Here is an 18,937-nt window from a genome sequence, read left to right on the forward strand (position 1 = left end):
TGCCCACAAATAGATTTAATTAGATTTAAATCCAACATATACAAATTGAGATCTCAAGTGAGTAGTTAAAAACACACAAAAATAAAGTTAATAAAAAGTATATAATGGATATAGGGACTTATACCTCATTTGCAGGCAAGAAGACATTTGAGAGGTTTTGGGGATTAGAAAGGTTAGAATGTGAGAGAGTAAAGGGAGAGGAAAATTGCAAAGATGATATTTTATTAGGTTGCGAGAAAAAGAGAGAAGGTTTCAGTTTATATTAATCTCTAACTTCTGAAATTTTCTCAGATTGCATAAAGAGAGAAGCAGAATTAGGAATTATGTTACTCAGAAAACGTTATGCCATATTTTTATATGAGAGGGGGGAGGAGGCTATAAGTCATTGAAGTATGCAAAATAAAGAATTTGGGCTAATATTTTTGAACCTTTATTCAATTAATTAAATTTAATTAGAATTATTAGAAGAAATACAAAAAAGCTTTAAGGGTAAAGTTGTCCAAGAAAAGTTTTACACATCCCACTTTTTATGGAAGTATGGTTTTTATCTATATTCATATTCTTTCATTTCCATATTCATGTACACGAAAATGTGTATTCATTTTGCATCATGAAAGGAATCTATGGTCGGTTGATTATCAATTCTATCAGACCTGACCGCGTGCGAGAGGTTGGTTCTGTTGGGCAGCAAATTCCAATTTTGCTTGCTACTATGTGTGCTAGAACCTACTGCTCGGTTATAATAGAAATTGAACTCTGCTAGTGGCTGTATATGATAAAGACATTAATTATTCATCTATGCATCTGAAATCATAATTATTCATCCATGCATCTGAAATTCCAAATACTTTGCGTCCACACCCATCACATGATATGCAATCTAGTCCCCTCAAGGTCAAACATTACCAAAATAATTTATTAACAAGGATAAGTATCAAGTGCCAAAATTACAGTTTCAAATCAAACCTCTCAACAGTAAAAATATGCAAAGGGTAAGGGGATAAACTCTTTAAAGCTTTTTTATTCCATCTTTTAAATTGGAAACACTATGACTACATTATTAACATAAATATTGATATAACACCTAACAATCAATTGATTGCCTCACTCACAGCTGTTGATTGAGCCTAATTAAAAAAATATCCAGGCTGTTCACTGTAAAAACAAGAAAATTCTCCTCCTCTCTCAAAAACCCTTGTCTTCTTCTGTTCCTCAATCCTCATGATTCATGAAAATAATAAAAAATAATAATTATTTATTAGAAAGATTGGAGAATCCAAAACTCTTGTCAAAGGAAAGTAAATAAAAGAGATTGACAACCCAACACAGCCCATTTCTTCCTTTTTTCTCTGTGTACATAAATTTAGCCCCTTCGATATTATTTTTTCTATTTTCATTCTATTTTCAAGAGGATTTTGAGGGAGCAAAAATGGATGAGAGGATGCCACCTGCTGCGTATTTCCAGTACTCACCCTCTGGCGTCCACTCATCTCCTCATCATTCTATCAGACCCTCCTCTGATAGAGAAAGGTATACAAATTTCTTGATCAAAGTTTATTCTTTTTAATCTGGGCTTATAGTTTTGTGTAATTCTGATATGGGTTTTAGATTTCAAGTCACTATATTCAGTATTGGGTTTTTGGTAGTTGAATAAATTTCAGATAGCTTTGAGTGTTAATTTGGTACTCCCTTTTTGGGGGTATTTGTGTGCAGATATGTGGCTGAATTATTGGCTGAGAGGCAAAAGCTTGCGCCTTTTATTCAAGTTCTTCCATGTTGTAGTAGGCTTCTTAATCAAGGTATGAGGTGTTTTTGGGGGAATACTTTTTGGCTATCTTTGAATTGATTATAGTTTGTTGATTAAGGAAATCAGATTTGATAGTTCTAGCACTGTAGCAATTTTCATTGGAATGGCTGTGTATGATTATTCTTTGTAATTTGGGTACTTCAATGTGTTGATGGACTTGTATCATTATCAATTCTATCCTGACAGAATAAGTAACAAACCAAACAAAATTAAGAGCAAGTCTTAATGTTCTTATTTTGCTTGGGATTAACCAACCTAAAAGATAAAGAAGAACCCTATAGGAATGAACTTTCTTGTTAAAGTTGAACAAAACAGCACAGACAACAAAGCCTTTACCTCAATTTTTGAGGGCTATTTCGTCCAATGTGTTGATCCATTATCGTCTCCTTAATAACCTATAACCAAGTTCTCTTGGGCGTACCTTTAATCCTCCTTTCGCCTTCAATTATAATTTTTTAACTTCTCCTAATTGGTGCATTTGATGGCCTCTGTTGCACATGACTGAACCATCCTTAACGATCCTCTCTCATTTTATCCTCAACAGGAGCAACCTCTATCTCCTATGTATTCCCTCATTTCCCATGCTTTACTGTATATCCACTCATTCATTGTAACATTCTTGTTTGTGCTACTCCATCCATTATAAAATTTTCATTCTCTTAGTAAAGTTGAACCTAGAACTAAAATTTTTTATCCACAGCATTGATTGTTCGGTTGCCCTGGAAACTAGCTTCAACTGTGGAAAGATAAGTCTTAGCATGCTTCTGATAAAATATTTCAGCAATTTTTTTCTAATGGATATTCTGTCATGTTGATTTATATGCAGAAATTGTACGGGCATCGGGGTTGGCACCGAACCAAAATTTTGTTAGTCCTGAGAGAATTGAGCATGGAAGTCCGTTAAGGTTAGCTGGTCGTACCTTGAGCGGTACATCTATGGATGTAGAGGGATGGTCAGGGATGCAGGTGGAGGTAGTATACTATTCTCACCGATGGTTGTTTCAAAATATTGATCAAGTTCTTATAATGTACGAGATTTGATACTTTGCTTTTTTCCGAGTCATTTGCTAACTATATGGCATCTATATTCCAACTTCATCAAAGAAGAATTTAGAGTTATATACTGTTCGATAATTTGAAATGAGTCATTTTTATTGCTTGTTATTGTTTGACTAGATTTGCTTAAGATTAAACACCATTTCAGTGATCGCCAGTGATCTGATTTATTTTTTACTTTTATGTAGGAGCTGGGTTAGTGGCATATACTATTTTATTATACCTTAGGATTTGTCAAATTACATTGAATTGAACATTAGCTGTAAAAGTCATGAAGGATTTAGTTTCTCAACCTTGAGGAAATTTCTGTGTGAACATTTTGGCAATGATGCAAAGTATTCCTATATGGTAGTGAAATATGAATAGTACTATGGCTTCATAGTTAGGATTTCCTTGAAATGATCGACGTGCCTAAATTTAAATGGAGCTAATTTGTACCTGCTACTTTTCTGTACATATCCATTCAATAGTGTTGGTGCATTATGAGATGTAGTGGCTAGCTTCTACCTGAAGATGCGCAATTTAGACATTGCTCACCACAAATATTTTCTCCATAAAGACTGATAAAAAAATATTAGGAAAATCATGCAATGAGAAACATGAATAAGATATGTTTAAGGACGGGCCTCTTGATAATATAATAAAGATGTTATGTTATTATATTGTTAGATCTTTTTCGACATATGTATAGAATTTACTAAATGTCAAACAAGATGCTGTCGTGAAAATTGCATACATTCCGAATATAAACAGTTAAAAGTACCTAAAAGTCTTAATCAATATCATCTATATGTTGGTGTCGTAAGGATTGGAGTAGTAGTATCCAACAATTTCATTATGCAAAAGAACCCAAAAAACAAACTGACGAAATCTAATAGATCGAAGCATATGTCGTGATAGTGATAAAATATATTTTGATGCATGGAAACCGGTAAGGGTATCGTCACGACCACGGGTCCAGGTTCGGGACACAACATATTACATACACACACATATATAAGGGTATCGTCACAAGCACGGGTCCAGGTTCTGCGACGCCAACAGATTGTATATATATTATATATATATATATAATATATATATATATATATATATATATATACACACACACCACACACACACACACACAATCCACACATTGTATATATGTAGCATATAGGCTTGGTTCTCAGCAGGTAAATGTTTTAGAGAATTCTTTTGATCTTCAATGTAAATAACCTCATACCGTGTATGTGTATAGGTGTATATACATACATACATGTGTGTGTGTGTGTGTGTATATATATATATATATATATATATATATATATATATATATATATATTATATATATAAGAGAAAAATGGAGAAACTTGGTACCAAGTTTTTCCATTGAACTTGGTTAGTGATGTGGACTGACTCTAGTCCACACATCTTAGATAGAAAGAGGGTTGATGTAAGTTTGCAAAAAAAAAACCCACTTTTTAAAAAAAATTCTCTCTCCCCCTCTCTCCCTCATTTACTGTTCAATCTCTCTCTCCTCTCTCTCTCTCCCTCCCTCTCTCTCCCCCGTCATTCACGCCGCTCCTACCCTTCCAAACTCGCCGCCACCGCCGGACCCTGTTGTTTGGAAGGGAGAGGTTGCAGGTTTGAAGGCAAGAAGCGGGACGGCGGGGTGGAAGAGATCAGGCGGCTGCGGCGGGGTTAGAAAGGAGAGGCGGCCAGCGGGATTGGAAGGGGGGGCGGCGGTGGCGGGATATGGAAGGGAGAGGCGGCGGTGCGCGGGGGTCGCGGTGGCGGCAAGGTAGTGGTCGTGGAAGTGAGGGCATGGCGGTGCAGGGTTAGAAGGAAGGGGTGCGTGCGACCGGCTGAACGGAAGCGAGTAGCTGGTAGGAGGGAGCGGCGGTAGCGGCGTTGGAAGGGAGCATGGTCGCCGACAGCGAAGGCGAGGTTGCAACGGTGGGTTTGGCAAGGGAGGAGCGTAAGTGAACGAGGGGGGGGGAGAGATTGCCAGCAGCGTAAATGGAGGTGGTGCGAGGAGATTTTTTTTTTAAAAGTGTTTTTTTTTCAAACTTACATCAACCCCTCTCTATCTAGATGTGTGGACCAGATCAGTCCACATCACTACCAAGTTCAATAGAGAAACGTGGTACCAAGTTTTTCTATTTTTCTCATATGTGTGTGTGTCTAACATTAATGATTTACATGAGATCGTTATTATTTTTAATTTGTGTATTGTTAGAATTAAAATTCCCATCACTTATTTAAGGTTCTTTTATTATGTTGATTATTTCTAACATTCTCAACTGTTTCCAACCAAATTCTCTTAGGCCTAGCATTAGGCCTTCTTGCTCCATTAATTATAATCTCATCACTTCTTGTAAGTGGTGAATTTAGTGCTCTTTGATGCACATAGCCAAACAATCTTGTTTGATTCTTATATTATCCTGCGATAGAATCAACCTCTAATTTTCTACAATTGCATTCTTTTCTTATGCTACCCTACTGAACTGTTTTTGCTGTTTTCTTTTTCTAATTTCCTGTTCTTCCTGATATGAATAGATCCATCCATCACTTACTACACAATGTTACTCATGCCAATTCCATATGCAGGAACATGGTTATTTACAAAGAATGGGGAGCTCTCCAGCACTTGCTGTTGGTTGGAATGGGACTCCTGGAGTTGCTATGAGTCCTTTTGTTAAGAAAGTTGTGAGACTAGATGTTCCTGTGGACAAGTTCCCCAATGTATGCAAACTTATTCTAGTATACAGACTAACTAAAGTTGTTTTGGACAAATGTTTCATTTGCAATTACTAATTTGTCAATGTTAATCAGTATAACTTTGTCGGTCGTCTTTTGGGGCCAAGAGGGAACTCCTTGAAAAGAGTCGAAGTTACAACTCATTGCAGAGTTTATATCCGAGGCCGAGGTTCTGTCAAGGACTCTGCTAAGGTATTAACACTTCATAATGCTTCTTTTTGTTATAATTTGTTTCGGGATAATTTGGCATTTTACCTCAAAATTTTACTACGTTCTAGTTCATTCTCGTTCAATGGCTACAATGTAGTAAATGTCAATCAATGAATATTAACTGGTCTTAACCTAGGTTGCACGGGTGTGGACACTAGACGTGCATTCGGTCTGGATATGTTTCGGATATGACACTTACCATATCCATATCCGCTTTCTAAAAACGGATATGAATACGGATACGGTTACGTGTATGCGTCGGTTAGAAAAAGTCAAGACCATATCCACGCTAAACGGAAACGGATATGGTTCGGTGGTTCGGATACTAGAGAATCTGATACGGTTATGATCATGGGTACAAATCGGATATTTAGGAAATGTATATGACTCAGACATATATATAGGACATGACAAAAAATGTATAATCATATATAATAAAATAGTACATGCAGGTGAAATCACTTATCTAATCTAAACCTTGAATAAGTGCCTATACTATAACACTCTCATTTAGCTTATAGCACTGGGATTTTAGTAACACTGTGGAGGGTAGTGAGAAAAAGCAAACTGTGTTAAGTAATATGCAAATCAGATATATAGTAGGTTCGTTTGTAGCCTAACGGTTAGGTTAATTGCCTTATAACTAAGTGGCCAAGGTTTGAATCTTAGCAAGTGCATTATGTTGTTATTCATGTTTTTTCTTAAAATGAACATCCGGATATCCAAACCGTATCCACTACTTGAACCCTATTATTGTATCCGGAACCGTATCCGAGTAAAAAAGGGAAAATCATATCCGAAACCAAAACCATATCTGGTCGGTTTCAGATTTTAGCTACCGTATCCACATCATTATCGGGTACGGTTGCTGTCGGTTCGAATATATCCTAACTGTTTAGCATCCCTAGTGGACATGGATACAGACACCGGACACGAAATTTTGTAAAAGGTTGGATATAGGGACACGGCTCATTTTTCAACCAAATACCTAAACTGCCCTTTAAATCATACATCTGAGCTGGGTATAGGATGAAACGAACCTGACCAATGTCTGGCGAGTTGCAAGTGTACATGAAGTTTAAAATATAGGTCCAATAAGTGTATGATGTGTTTAAACTAAACTGTGTTATATAATTGAGTATACATCTCAATAAACGTATTCATATTCAAGGAGTGTCAGTATCGGACATGCGTCAGACACAAATATGGGAGTCCAGATGAGGTATGGAGGTAACTTTGGTCTTTACTATCTTTTAGCATTTTGTTAGTTATCCATTCAGAATATTCATTTTTAAACAACTCATGCCTCCATATGCTGTTTCTTATTTGGACAAAATTATAAATATTGATAGCTGATCACATAACACACCTGTAACTTTCCTGTAAGATATTCCTTTGGTTTCATGGGTACTGCAATCACATGATAGTCTGGAAGCACCTCTCTCCAATCATCTTGCTTTAATTATAGGCTGAATTGCAGGTAACCCCTCATTTATACCTTTTGTAGCACTTGTCACTCCTGAACACGTTTAGGAGGACTCTTCTGACCAGACAAAAAATCTATAATCGGAAGGGAAGTTGAAAATGAAAGATGCTATCTTAATTTTATCTCATTCTTTTGTCCGACAAAAGATCCATTCATATATAATAATGGAGATATGTAGCGGGTATAGTTTAGTGGTAAAAGTGTGATTCGTTCAATTAATAACTTAAATAGTTAAGGGGTCTTTCGGTTTTTTCATATTACGATGAAAAAAAATTATTTCTTAAAAAGGTTTAATCCTTTTTCCCTCAATAGTATATTTGAGGAAGAATATACATTTTCACGATTTGTATCCAAGGGTCAATTTAAAATTGAATAAAAAATGGAATTATGGAGTCGTGAAGCATAATTTTTATTTGAATTGTATCAAATCTTCCAATTGACTGAGTATGAATGAAAGATCTATGGATGAAGATACAAAAGTTTAGTCAATATCCCCCAACCCACCCAAAAAAAAAACAGTGTCACATGATCACAACATGAAAGATGATTGATGATAAGCTGTGAGAATGATCTTCCTTTGGTTTTTCTTATTCATTAATCTTAACTTTTAACCTTTATTTATCTCATTGTTTTGCAATGATTTACATTCTCATATTCTATCTTTCATTGCGCTGATGTAAATCATTTATATTTTAAATACTTTTGCCTCCTTTTTTACTTTAGAAAGGTGAATCATATCTCCATTGGTGCCAACTGTTTGTACAATTTAAGCACGAAAAAGAAGTTTATTCATGAAATCATTATTGAAATAATGAGAGCATGTAGCAAGCAGATTCATCAGAATGTGAATAAATAAACCACCTTTTTTTTCTTCTTGCAACAAGTCCCAAATTTTCTCTCTCACAAAGGTACTGGATTTGCTGTTTTTTATGTGTCTATTCCACTCCCTATCAATGGAAAAGATTTTGTAAGAACAAAATTCCTCGAGTTATATCTTGAATCATTGGTTGTCGCTTGTTGTGCAAATTAAAGTTAAATCACAGATTTTCTTTAACGTCAATATTTGGTTGTTTTTCTTTAGAGCCTATGGTGATGCTAAAATTTTCAGCCAATTTTCTCTTTGAAACTCTTTTTGAAACTATGTATAACATGGTATTGAGAGGAATTTATCATGGTAGAGAGGATGGAAATCAGGTTTGAACGCTTAATATAGATTTTGGTTATGTCTCTCAGAAAATTGTTTGTTCCCTAACCAACACCACTTTATTGGGGAAAAGGCCAGATGATGACCATGATGATGATAAATTTTATTGTTCATGATTTCTATTTAAAGACACCACCTAATTCAAGTCAATGGCTGTATCATACTGTCATTTTTATTTGACACGAAAAATGACTCTATTCCCGATACATAAATTGGAAAAAGAAAATTCTAAAGGGCCACCGACTGACAGGTATCTTTGTTATTGACCATGGGCTTTAAGATTTGTGCTGGGGACATGTGTCAAATCATCCTACCTCCTATATGATTTTCTATAAGGACCCTTGCATAGGATGTCTTTTTCCTAATGTAATAATGTTATCATTTTTGTTGCTTACATGAACACAAGTAATTTTACGAAATCCTTTAAATCTCAAATCATTAGAATGTTGTTCATAGAACAAAATCTCAAATAATTTCTTAACATTTCTAAGTTTTGGGTTTCCTATAGGAAGAAATGCTAAGAGATAAACCTGGATACGAACACCTTAACGAGCAATTACATGTTCTTGTTGAGGCCGAGTTACCAGCAGACGTGATTGATGTCCAACTGAATCGAGCTGTGGCAATCGTTGAAGAACTTCTACAGCCTGTGGTATATAGAGTAGAGCCTATCTCCTTTCTTGCTATTGCTTTCTATGTTCAGTAATTATTCAAATGCTTTGGCTTTTTTTTTTCTTTTTCTTTTTCAGGATGAATCGGCAGACTTTTACAAGAAACAACAGTTGAGGGAATTAGCAATGCTGAATGGTACTTTGAGAGAAGAGAGCCCTCATATGAGCCCCAATGTGTCTCCATTCAATAGTACAGGGATGAAACGAGCGAAAACTGGTCTATAAAAGATACCATGATTATGGTTCGACTTTAACTTCCTTCATCAAGTACCTCTGCTTTATGAATGTGCATAATGCTCATAGTTATGGAGTCTACAGAGAGGTGGATGAAAAGTTTTCGATTAAGGGACGAAAGGAGCTCTTTGTAGGGCAGAACAGAGATCAGAAATTGCTTATCGCTGGGGCTTGAATTATTTGTAGGTTATACCTTTGATCTGCGTACATTTGTGTGGTAATTCTTAAGTAGGTATTCAATTTGTCTGTACTTCTATTCTAATCAATTGAATTAATAGAACCTAATTACTGTTTGCAAATTTGGTAGGATTGGAGTTGGTAAGATGCTAGATGATGGTCTTTAAGTTTTGTATATTGATACAATGAACTTGTTCATGTATGCTATCAGCTTTTATCTTATGATTCCCATAGGCGTTCAGCTAAATCTCCTCATCTTTGTTTGGTTGGCTCTTTTTCGGCCTCATGACTGTGTACCAATGTTTTTCTGTCTAGTTTTTGCTCATTTCTCTATGAAATCCTTGTAGTTATCTTGCAAATACTCTTGTAACAATACAATGGAAAGTGAAAACAAAAGTGCAATTTTTTTAAACCCTGATTGGATTCTCTCTGTTGATCTGATTGCCTCCAAACAAAGGAACAGTTTGCGATCATGATCATCTCAAACAAAGGAATAGTTTGCAATCATGATTATTGTATACAAATTTTAGCACCATAATTGGGGAACTCCACCATTAGAAGAAAAACATTATCATCATTTTGTATTCAGTAATATTCAACACCACATCACATCAATGTAGCTTGCATTGATACTGGGGAAGGTATGAAGTATGAACATACACAGTACCAAAATTGCATGTCATACCAAAACAAAAACTTATTTTGTCAAAATTCAAGGTACCATGAGGGTACATCTAACCAAAACTCATAAAGACAGGTAACAACTCTCCTGCCCTTATTCTGCAGAAAGAAACTCATCTAAAGCTCAGTAAGGATAATTGATGGGCTCAGGTTGAAGTGCTTTCTTAACAAGCTCAGTTTGCTCCTGAACATGCACAGAATAGAAACCGGTGGCTGTGGCAGCTGATGCCTCTACTCACTGACCTCATGGCTGTTGACAAGCGGGGGTTAATGTAACTGTATGCACCCATGTTCATTGGTTCTTCCTGGCACCAAACGATCTCTGCGTCTGGAGAGAGAGAGAGATAGGGGAAGAAAAAAACAATCACAAAAGGTTCAGTTCAAAGTTACACAAAAATACAGCTACTTAAAGTTTAATTTCAAAAGACAATTGGAAGATAAAGTTTATAGCAGAGGATACCAAGAGAAAGCAAGCTGTTAAAGATGGAATATGCTAGATTCTAATGGAAATGAACTAGGCACTAAACAAATTACAAACTAATTAGTCCACAATGATATGCAACTCTTAAAGTCCCTGCCACTATACCAAAACTTTGTAAGTTGTGAGGATTGGAGGGTTATAGTTTTATATTTAACTGTAACAACAGAGATTGGGTTGGCCAGTTTAAACTAAGTGATGCTGAGATCAGGCAAAGTGCAGTTAGACATGGAAACTATTCATGTGCATAACCAATGTTGCATAACCATTTCGAATGCATCAACTAAAATTATTAGAAATAGTTTTTTTTCCCTGGACAACGAAGCAGCATTTCCCCCCATCAATAATGTCAAGTTCTAGACGTTGAATAAATTATGCATGGTTACAAGGTAAAAAGGTTTAAACTTGATGTTCTATCTCACTAATGAAGGAATTAGGTAAGCATAGTTGAATATTAAAACAGTGATATTGCAGCAAAAGAGTATATCTGTTTGTGCCTATGTGAGTTTGAAATGTGCAGGTGCAGCAAACTTTCTGTGTGCGCATGCGTGTGTGAAGTAGCTAATTGTTGAATCCTTCATACTTGGATATCGCTTCAACTCTCTCTGGACAAGATCATAGGGGAATGGGCAGAGTTGTTCAACTCTGCATATTGCAACATCCTTGCGACCCGAGTTCCTCCGCTCTTCATCTAGCTCATAATACACCTGTAAGGTACAAAGGAGGGAAAATTTTACTTACATAATGAAAAGGAAGAAACTGTATCCTTGTCTCATTAAAGGTGACAATGACATGAGATATTACAACTAGTACTCAAAGCATGATAGAAGCTGTGTACCTTTCCAGAGCACAGAACCAACCGGCTAATGCTCTCCTCGACCTCTTTGTGATCATTCTGATCCTTAATAAGACGTTTAAATCGTGTTCCTTGTTTATCAAATCCTGGATGGCCCACAAGATCATCAAATTCTGATAGATGTGACTTGCATTCCTTGTGACGAAGCAGGTTCTTGGGAGCCATTATTATTAGCGGTTTTCTGAAATCCCTGTGTATCTGAAAAAACAACAAATAATCAGCAAAAGAAAGTAACTTCCCCATCAAGGAACTATAGAGCTGGTTTTTATAAACCCTAACCTGACGCCGGAGAACATGGAAATAATTTGCAGGTGTTGTGACATTCACAACTTGCCAATTACACTCCTGGATCTGTTTTCTAAGAGTTGGTTCCATTTCAGGAATAACATAAGGGTTATCATCACTCATCTGCATAGAAGTAGAAACATTCAGTGATAAAATGCTAGGTGATAAAATTAGGAACGAAATCGTAATAAAACACGAAGGAAACTTAAGTAAAAAAAAAGAGCAACATCCATCTACGTTATATGACACCAAAGACAAACATATCCCCCACAGACCGAGGAATAAAGAAATGGAGGAATATAATATTTGGTGGGGATCTAATCATAAAAGGGTAGAAAACCACATAACAGAGAAGAAATATGTTTAGAACTTAAGACATCAAACAGAAATTAAATTTATGATATATTCTTAAGAAAACCTAAAACGCTACAGTTAGAACATATGACCTTCAGAAGACAAAGTCAAAGGCATATGTACAAAAATCTACACAAAATACCTGGAGAAAACGTTCTAATCGTGCACTTGAATGCTCTGGGCCTTGGCCATCATAACCATGAGGAAGCAATACAACAAGCCCAGTTTGGCGGAGCCACTTCGATTCTCCGCTGCTCAAGAACTGATCAAATATTACTTGAGCTCCATTTGAGAAATCACCAAATTGAGCTTCCCAAAGTACCAAAGAATTGGGATTCTCCATTGAGTAGCCCAATTCAAACCCAAGGACAGCAAACTCAGAAAGTGAGCTGCAAAGATAAGTTCGGTTAATAGTTGTGTCCACGCATGATAGCACATACCATTGTATACAACAAATTGAGAAAGCGAGTTGGCAGTTTGGTTATAAATTATGCTTATCCATGACATAACGTATGTTCCATTCTGAGTACCAGAACCAGTTTCTCACAGTTAGCGTTCAACAAGGCACTGGTATTCTCAATAAAACTGCTACCAGATGCACTAGCAATTCTCAAAAGTAAAAATATATTAATCCCTTGATTAGATAAGAATTGAGCTTTGGGGAAGAAAAGAGACTATGTTATTTATTGCACTGAGTTATTTATATACAAATAGCAAGCGAAGAGCTTCTAGTATCCTAAGCGATGTGGGGCTAAAATAAAAGGATGCAATATGCCTAATTATTATATTTAACACCCTCGATCAAACTCGCGGTCGGTAAAAAACCAATAGTTTGGATAATATGAGTCAAACTTGCATAGATGGTTGTTGATGTGGCTCGGCGAGGTGGTTGAATTGGAGCACATAAGTCGCTGGAATTGCAGGCAGCGATATCATGTTGTTGCAGTGGTGATCGACGATCACACACGGTGGTCGTTAGAGGAGAGATCTTGAGTAGTGGATCACAAGAGGACTAGCTAACGGAAAGTTGTCAAGATTGGATCTCGACAAGAACTGGTCGCCGGCTCAGAGGCAGCACAAATGGCGAGGGTTCTGATCGGACTTGTGGTTGTTGAGATCAAATCTCGATCAGGGCTCATTGCGGAAGCAGCATTGATTAGACAAGATCTAGTCAGGGATCGACAAGGTCTAGACAGGAAATGTGGTTGGGAAATTTTGTCAAATAGGTGGAGTGAGTGAATTTTGAAGCAGTGGAGTCGGCGAACGATGACACACCAATGGCAGATGGCAACAGCGGAACTAGAGGTAAGAACAATGGCAAACAAGATCTCAAGGCAGTGAGATCAGATGAGGGCACGATCAGCATGATCAGATCTCAACGAGGCAACAACGTTGATCGACTATGAGATCGCCTCTTGACGAGGCAGCTCTGGTGACGGAGATTGGTCAACGTCAAGCAGGGGGTTGATGTCGAGCAGGGTCGACTATTGCGACTAGTGGCGTGACGACGAATGACAACATTAGGGGGGCCGACGACGAGCAACTCCGAAGACTAAATCTGATGTCGAGGCCGCCGAGGGGAAGCGTTTAGTTTTAGACAAAACCCCCTCCATGGCTCCGCTCAATGTAGAGAACGAAGAAAGAAGTTTCTCTAGGGTTAATAATGTGGCTAGAATTGAGCTGTTAGGAAGATAAGAGACGGTTATTTATTGCATTGAGTTTTTTATATACAATAGCAAGAGAAGAGCTTCTAGTATCCTAAGCGATGTGGGACTAAAATAAAAGGATACAATATGCCTAACTACTATATTTAACAAGATTCAGCAGATATAAAATAGGTAAACGATACATGAGCAAGCTGCACTATGACAACTCAACAAGCAAAATTTTTACACCAGAATCTGATATGCATACGATGATAATAAAATTGTGTACTAGACTTAATATACTCATATTCTCTACTTAAACTATGGCTGTATGGCATGGACTCTTAAATCCATTGGTTAAAAAATAAAAACAACTCGGATAATACACCTGTTATAAGTTATGTTAATCAAGGGTTATCAAAATAATCATTGCTGTTCATCAAGAAACTGCATCTAGAAGTTGAACAAGATTTTGAACCAGTCACTTAAGGCATTAGAATTTTAATTCTCACTCTCCGATGAATCTTTTATACGCCTTTGATATTGCTAGCGTAGTTATAGTATTTAAAATAAGCATCCAAAAAATATTTTAACAAGTATTTGAATATTAATATGTAATATGTACACAATATAAAACACCTCTTCTTTATTTGTGGCTATGCAACATATTCAATGATAGTTATACTTAAGACCCACGAGACGAAATTAACTCTACAAGCATCAGTAGTTGAACCTCACCTTGACAATACCATCCCAGTTCTGACACACACGACTAGAGTAACTTAACTGAAATATGTGTTAACCCGACAAAAATATAGTGACAACAATCTGAAGCCTAATTTTCCCAGTGTTTTGAAAAGAGTAGTAATCCTTTTTCCACATATACATCAGATTGAATAGGCATAAGAAAATTCAGAAAAACTTAGCTGCATTAATTCAACCATGAAGCAAAAAAAGTTGATCACTTTACCTGTTGCTAACTGTAAACATCTCCTCGTTCTGGTTCATAACAAGATGATCTAGAGCACAGTACTGGTTTCCAGTTTCCTGATCATGAATGACCGCGTGACGATGACTGAATGTACCTCTTTCAACATCCTGACCACTCAACCTCACATGGTTACCTTCCACAATAAGGGTTGCAAAAGCAAGTGCTTCGCCCACTGCCCAGTCAATCCCTTCTCCGGTTTCAAACATTCGAGCACGCTGCTCAAAAATCTTCTTAACAGCTCTATGAGGCTTGAAGTTTTCAGGAATCGTTGTGAGAGCTTTTCCAACACTTTTCAGTATTTCAGGTTTTACTCTGAAGAAAGGAAGACAATTTTACAAAAGGCAAAAACATGTGTACGTAAATGAAATTACTATAGGAATTCAACATACCCAGTGTTCCGAACTCGCGAGATTTGCTCAGGAGATTTGAATCCGGTCCAATAGGCTGAAAGCCAGTCCCTCTTCTTTGGAACATAATCCTTGCTGTTATTGAACTCCTCATTCAAGATAGAGCTTACTTTATTGTTTATCCTCTCAATGTCTTCTTTAGAGATCTGGCCTAACTCTAAAAGTTTATCTTGGTAGATATCAAGTGATCTTGGATGACTCCGAATGACCTATAAGCATCGTATTAGTTAGCTCATTAAAGACACATGACTAAAAAAAATCAGCCTCATTTCAGATCACTATTGCTATTCTAAACCAAGTAAAACTTTTCAGTGATTTTTCATTCTTACGTCATATGCCGTATGGTAAATTTTTTCAGTAATTTTTCTTTCTTTTGTTATATGCCCTATTGCCAATTTATCATAACAAAGTTAGATTTCAATTTAGTTTATTCTCACCACCAATCTTTTCCACCAGTTTATTCAGGCGAAATGGACACGAAGAAATGGGTTGCATATATGTACAAAATCATTTCCAAGACAACTATACATTCTGAAAGTTAGCACAATGACATAATGGATGGCAATAAAAAGATCCGGTAAAGAAGCCACTGAAAATAGTAATTGAATGAGAATGAATAAAGTACCTGATACATCTTGGGTTGTGTGAATGATGGCTCATCAATCTCATTGTGACCAAATCGTCGGTAACAAACTATATCCACCACCACATCAGAATGGAAAGTCTGTCGCCACTCTGCAGCAAGCTCACAAGCATGAACCACAGCTTCTATATCATCGCCATTTACATGAAAAATTGGAGCACTCAAAGCTTTGGCAACATCAGTACAGTACTGGGAGGACCTGCCGGACCTCGGATCAGTTGTAAAAGCAACTTGATTGTTAATCACGATATGAATTGTCCCACCAGTGGTATAGTTGGGAAGGGCACTTAAATGCAGAGTCTCGTAAACCACACCTTGCCCTGCAAAACTTCCATCTCCATGTATCAAAATCCCCAAATTCTTCATTCTCTCCGTATCCCCAGAATAATACTGCTTAGCACGAGTTTTTCCAACTACAACTGGATCTACAGCCTCCAAATGACTCGGATTCGCAACTAACGAGAGGTGAATCTGCTTTCCACCTCTAGTAGGCCTATCATAAGAAGTACCCAGATGGTATTTTACATCACCAGTCCCTGTATATAGCCCAACCTCATCAATAGGCTTCGTCCCACCACTAAATTCACTAAATATCTGCCTCAATGGCTTCCTAACAACATTACCCAACACATTAAGCCTTCCTCTGTGTGACATCCCAATCACAATACTCTCAACCCCGAGATCAGCAGCACGATCAAACATCTCTTTCATGCCAGGAATCAACGTCTCTGCACCCTCAAGGCCGAACCTTTTCGCCGCCGTCCACTTCGTCGCCAAGAAATTCTCAAACTGAGTGCTCCAAATAAGCCTATCGAGAATAACCAGCTGACGATCCGGACTATACGCCCTAGGCTTCACCGTCTCAATCTTATCTCTCAACCAGTTACACTGCTCTCTATCCGGAATATGCATATACTCATACCCAATGCTTCCACAATAAGCCCTTTCAAGCCTACTCAAAATCTCCCTCAAAGTCTGTACTGGTCGATTCTCCGACAAGAACCCCGCCATTCTCCATACACCGAGAAAGAACTCTCTATCCAAATCCGCTTCGGTAAACCCATAAAGCGCCGGATCAAGATCCTCGGGAATCACCCTCTCTTCCAAACCTAAAGGATCCAACTTCGCCTTCGTATGCCCGCTAACTTGATATGCCCTAACCAAAAGGAGCAACCTCATGCTCTCCTGAATCGTCTGACCCGATATCCCCGGCGAAGTGGAAGCCTGGCCAACAAAATTCCTAAAGAAATTATCCCACGACTCATCGACCGAATTGGGGTCAGCTTCCCAAGCTCTCTGCAGCTCTTCGAGATAAACGCTGCTCGTCCCATCGAGAAAGCTGTCAGTGAGACGAGATAAAGGGACGGCTGCGAGGGATCGGGCGCCGATTCGCGCCTTTGATTTCAAAGCGGTTGAATGGAAATTTCGAGGGACGATTCGAGGCCTCGTGATGTGGTGATGGGATTGAGCTAGGTTTCGCCTAAGGGCAACCCTAGCTACACCCGAGACTGCCCTAAACCACGCCATTTTCTGAGAAAAAGGGGATCCTAATCCTGCAGAAGTTGGTTCTTTGAGAAAATTACGGAAGGATTGAGGTTAAAAAGAGATCGAAATTGAATGAAAACAAAGAGAAAAAGAGATCGAACCTGAGGGATCGAAAGATTGGGGGAAACCCTAGCTGAGCTCCTCCATGCCGCGCCGTTGTTCGATGAGAGAGTGGAGAGAGAATATGTACGATATTACAGAAAATGTGGGGTGAGTTTATCAGTCACACGTGCCTATATCCTGCCTGAGGATGCTTTAAAAAAGAATTATTTTTACTTACATAACCCTCAAATCGACAATATTGACAACTTTATAGCAATTTTGCAGGTTTAAAGGACATATATCGTAATATGAAAGATTTAGTGATCAAGGTATAAAAACCCCCAAAATTTTCAGGTGCGGATCCGACCCGTTTTCGGCCCATTATTGTTAATTTCTTCCTTTTTTTTTCTAGTTCCATTCTCCGGGCTAGAGAGCTACAATTCTTGACGACATTTAAAAGAAAATAAACCCAAACAAAAATGCGCTCTCTCTCTCTCTCTCTCTCTCTCTCTCTCTCTCTCTCTAGGTTCAAGTATGCAAGGTATGTTCTTTTTGAACAAATAAGTTTAAAATTCGAATTTGTTATTGTTATTGTTTGCAAATGCTCGAGTATCATGGCATTTTTTTTGGTGATTTTGGTCAGGGTATTAATTAGGAGATGACAGTTCAGTTTTAGGAATTAGGTATGCGATTCAAGTTTCTTGGAACATGGAAATTAAGTTCAAAAGCTTAGTTATATGGCCACGGAAGATTTTTAAATTTTTTTAACATCAATGTTTGATTATTTATGGTGATTTGGATGCCAGCAAAGATTTAATTTCTTGGGTATATGTTCTTGGAATTGTAACGTTGATATCATCGACAGCTAGGAGATGTAAGGTGGGCTTTTTATCATGCTTTTTTGAAGATATAATGGTCAATTACTAATTTCAGTTGATTGATGGTCATTTGTTTCATATTTAGATGAAGAAGAAAAAAATATATGCATAATGTTCCTATTTTAAATATTTGTTACAATTTTAAATCATTAACTACTTAATTGTGACTATTTACATTGAAACTCAACATTTACTTACATTTATTAGCCATCACATATTTGATTTTACCATAGCCCCAGATTTTACTCATAAATCAGGAGGAGGAGGGTGATTTGCTTCAACCATAAAGAATGAAGTAAGCAATCTAGCTCCAATAAGGCAGTAACACTATTATTAAAATTTTCTACCTGAACAACCAAAAAGAATCAAATTCATAACTCCTACCAATTCTCATACTTAAAAATTAACTCCTACATTTTAACTCTATTTACCAAACAGCTTGAGATCCCTACGGAGGAAGAGGAGATGAACGAAGAAGCCCATGTCCTTTGATGACTACTTAGAAAGGGATAAACCTTAGAAAAAGTGATGAAAGGGGATGATG

General features: G+C 37.3%; 2 protein-coding genes across 2 annotated transcripts; one reads left to right on the forward strand and one right to left on the reverse strand.

The window, feature by feature from the left end:
* LOC109830181 (KH domain-containing protein At1g09660/At1g09670-like) lies at positions 1,176-9,834 on the forward strand. Its single transcript, XM_020397360.1, has 7 exons — positions 1,176-1,530; positions 1,714-1,799; positions 2,634-2,779; positions 5,456-5,590; positions 5,681-5,797; positions 9,014-9,157; positions 9,255-9,834. Exons 1-7 carry the CDS (start codon positions 1,430-1,432, stop codon positions 9,399-9,401), a joined length of 876 nt encoding a protein of 291 aa, XP_020252949.1. The 5' UTR covers positions 1,176-1,429; the 3' UTR covers positions 9,402-9,834.
* On the reverse strand, positions 10,267-17,699 carry LOC109830182 (2-oxoglutarate dehydrogenase, mitochondrial-like). The gene is made up of 9 exons (XM_020397361.1): positions 17,575-17,699; positions 15,911-17,481; positions 15,268-15,494; positions 14,858-15,190; positions 12,384-12,630; positions 11,882-12,010; positions 11,585-11,800; positions 11,330-11,453; positions 10,267-10,596 (listed from the first exon to the last, which is right to left on the reverse strand). The coding sequence occupies exons 2-9, from the start codon at positions 17,453-17,455 to the stop codon at positions 10,442-10,444; spliced, it is 2,976 nt and encodes a 991-aa protein (XP_020252950.1). The 5' UTR covers positions 17,456-17,481; positions 17,575-17,699; the 3' UTR covers positions 10,267-10,441.

Source organism: Asparagus officinalis, chromosome 2, assembly GCF_001876935.1.
Source record: "Asparagus officinalis chromosome 2, Aspof.V1, whole genome shotgun sequence".
Classification (NCBI taxonomy): domain Eukaryota; kingdom Viridiplantae; phylum Streptophyta; class Magnoliopsida; order Asparagales; family Asparagaceae; genus Asparagus; species Asparagus officinalis.

What these genes read in the sequence shown, in the direction of transcription:
- LOC109830181 (XM_020397360.1), top strand. Translation starts at nt 1,430, where the DNA reads ATGGATGAGAGGATGCCACCTGCTGCGTATTTCCAGTACTCACCCTCT. An exon ending in GGTCAGGGATGCAGGTGGAG is followed by an intron (nt 2,780 to 5,455) that starts GTAGTATACTAT and finishes TTCCATATGCAG; the next exon opens with GAACATGGTTATTTACAAAG. An exon ending in CTGTCAAGGACTCTGCTAAG is followed by an intron (nt 5,798 to 9,013) that starts GTATTAACACTT and finishes GGTTTCCTATAG; the next exon opens with GAAGAAATGCTAAGAGATAA.
- LOC109830182 (XM_020397361.1), bottom strand. Translation starts at nt 17,455, where the DNA reads ATGGCGTGGTTTAGGGCAGTCTCGGGTGTAGCTAGGGTTGCCCTTAGG. An exon ending in GATTAGAACGTTTTCTCCAG is followed by an intron (nt 12,011 to 12,383) that starts GTATTTTGTGTA and finishes ACTTCTATGCAG; the next exon opens with ATGAGTGATGATAACCCTTA. An exon ending in AGAGTTGAAGCGATATCCAA is followed by an intron (nt 10,597 to 11,329) that starts GTATGAAGGATT and finishes CTCTCTCTCCAG; the next exon opens with ACGCAGAGATCGTTTGGTGC.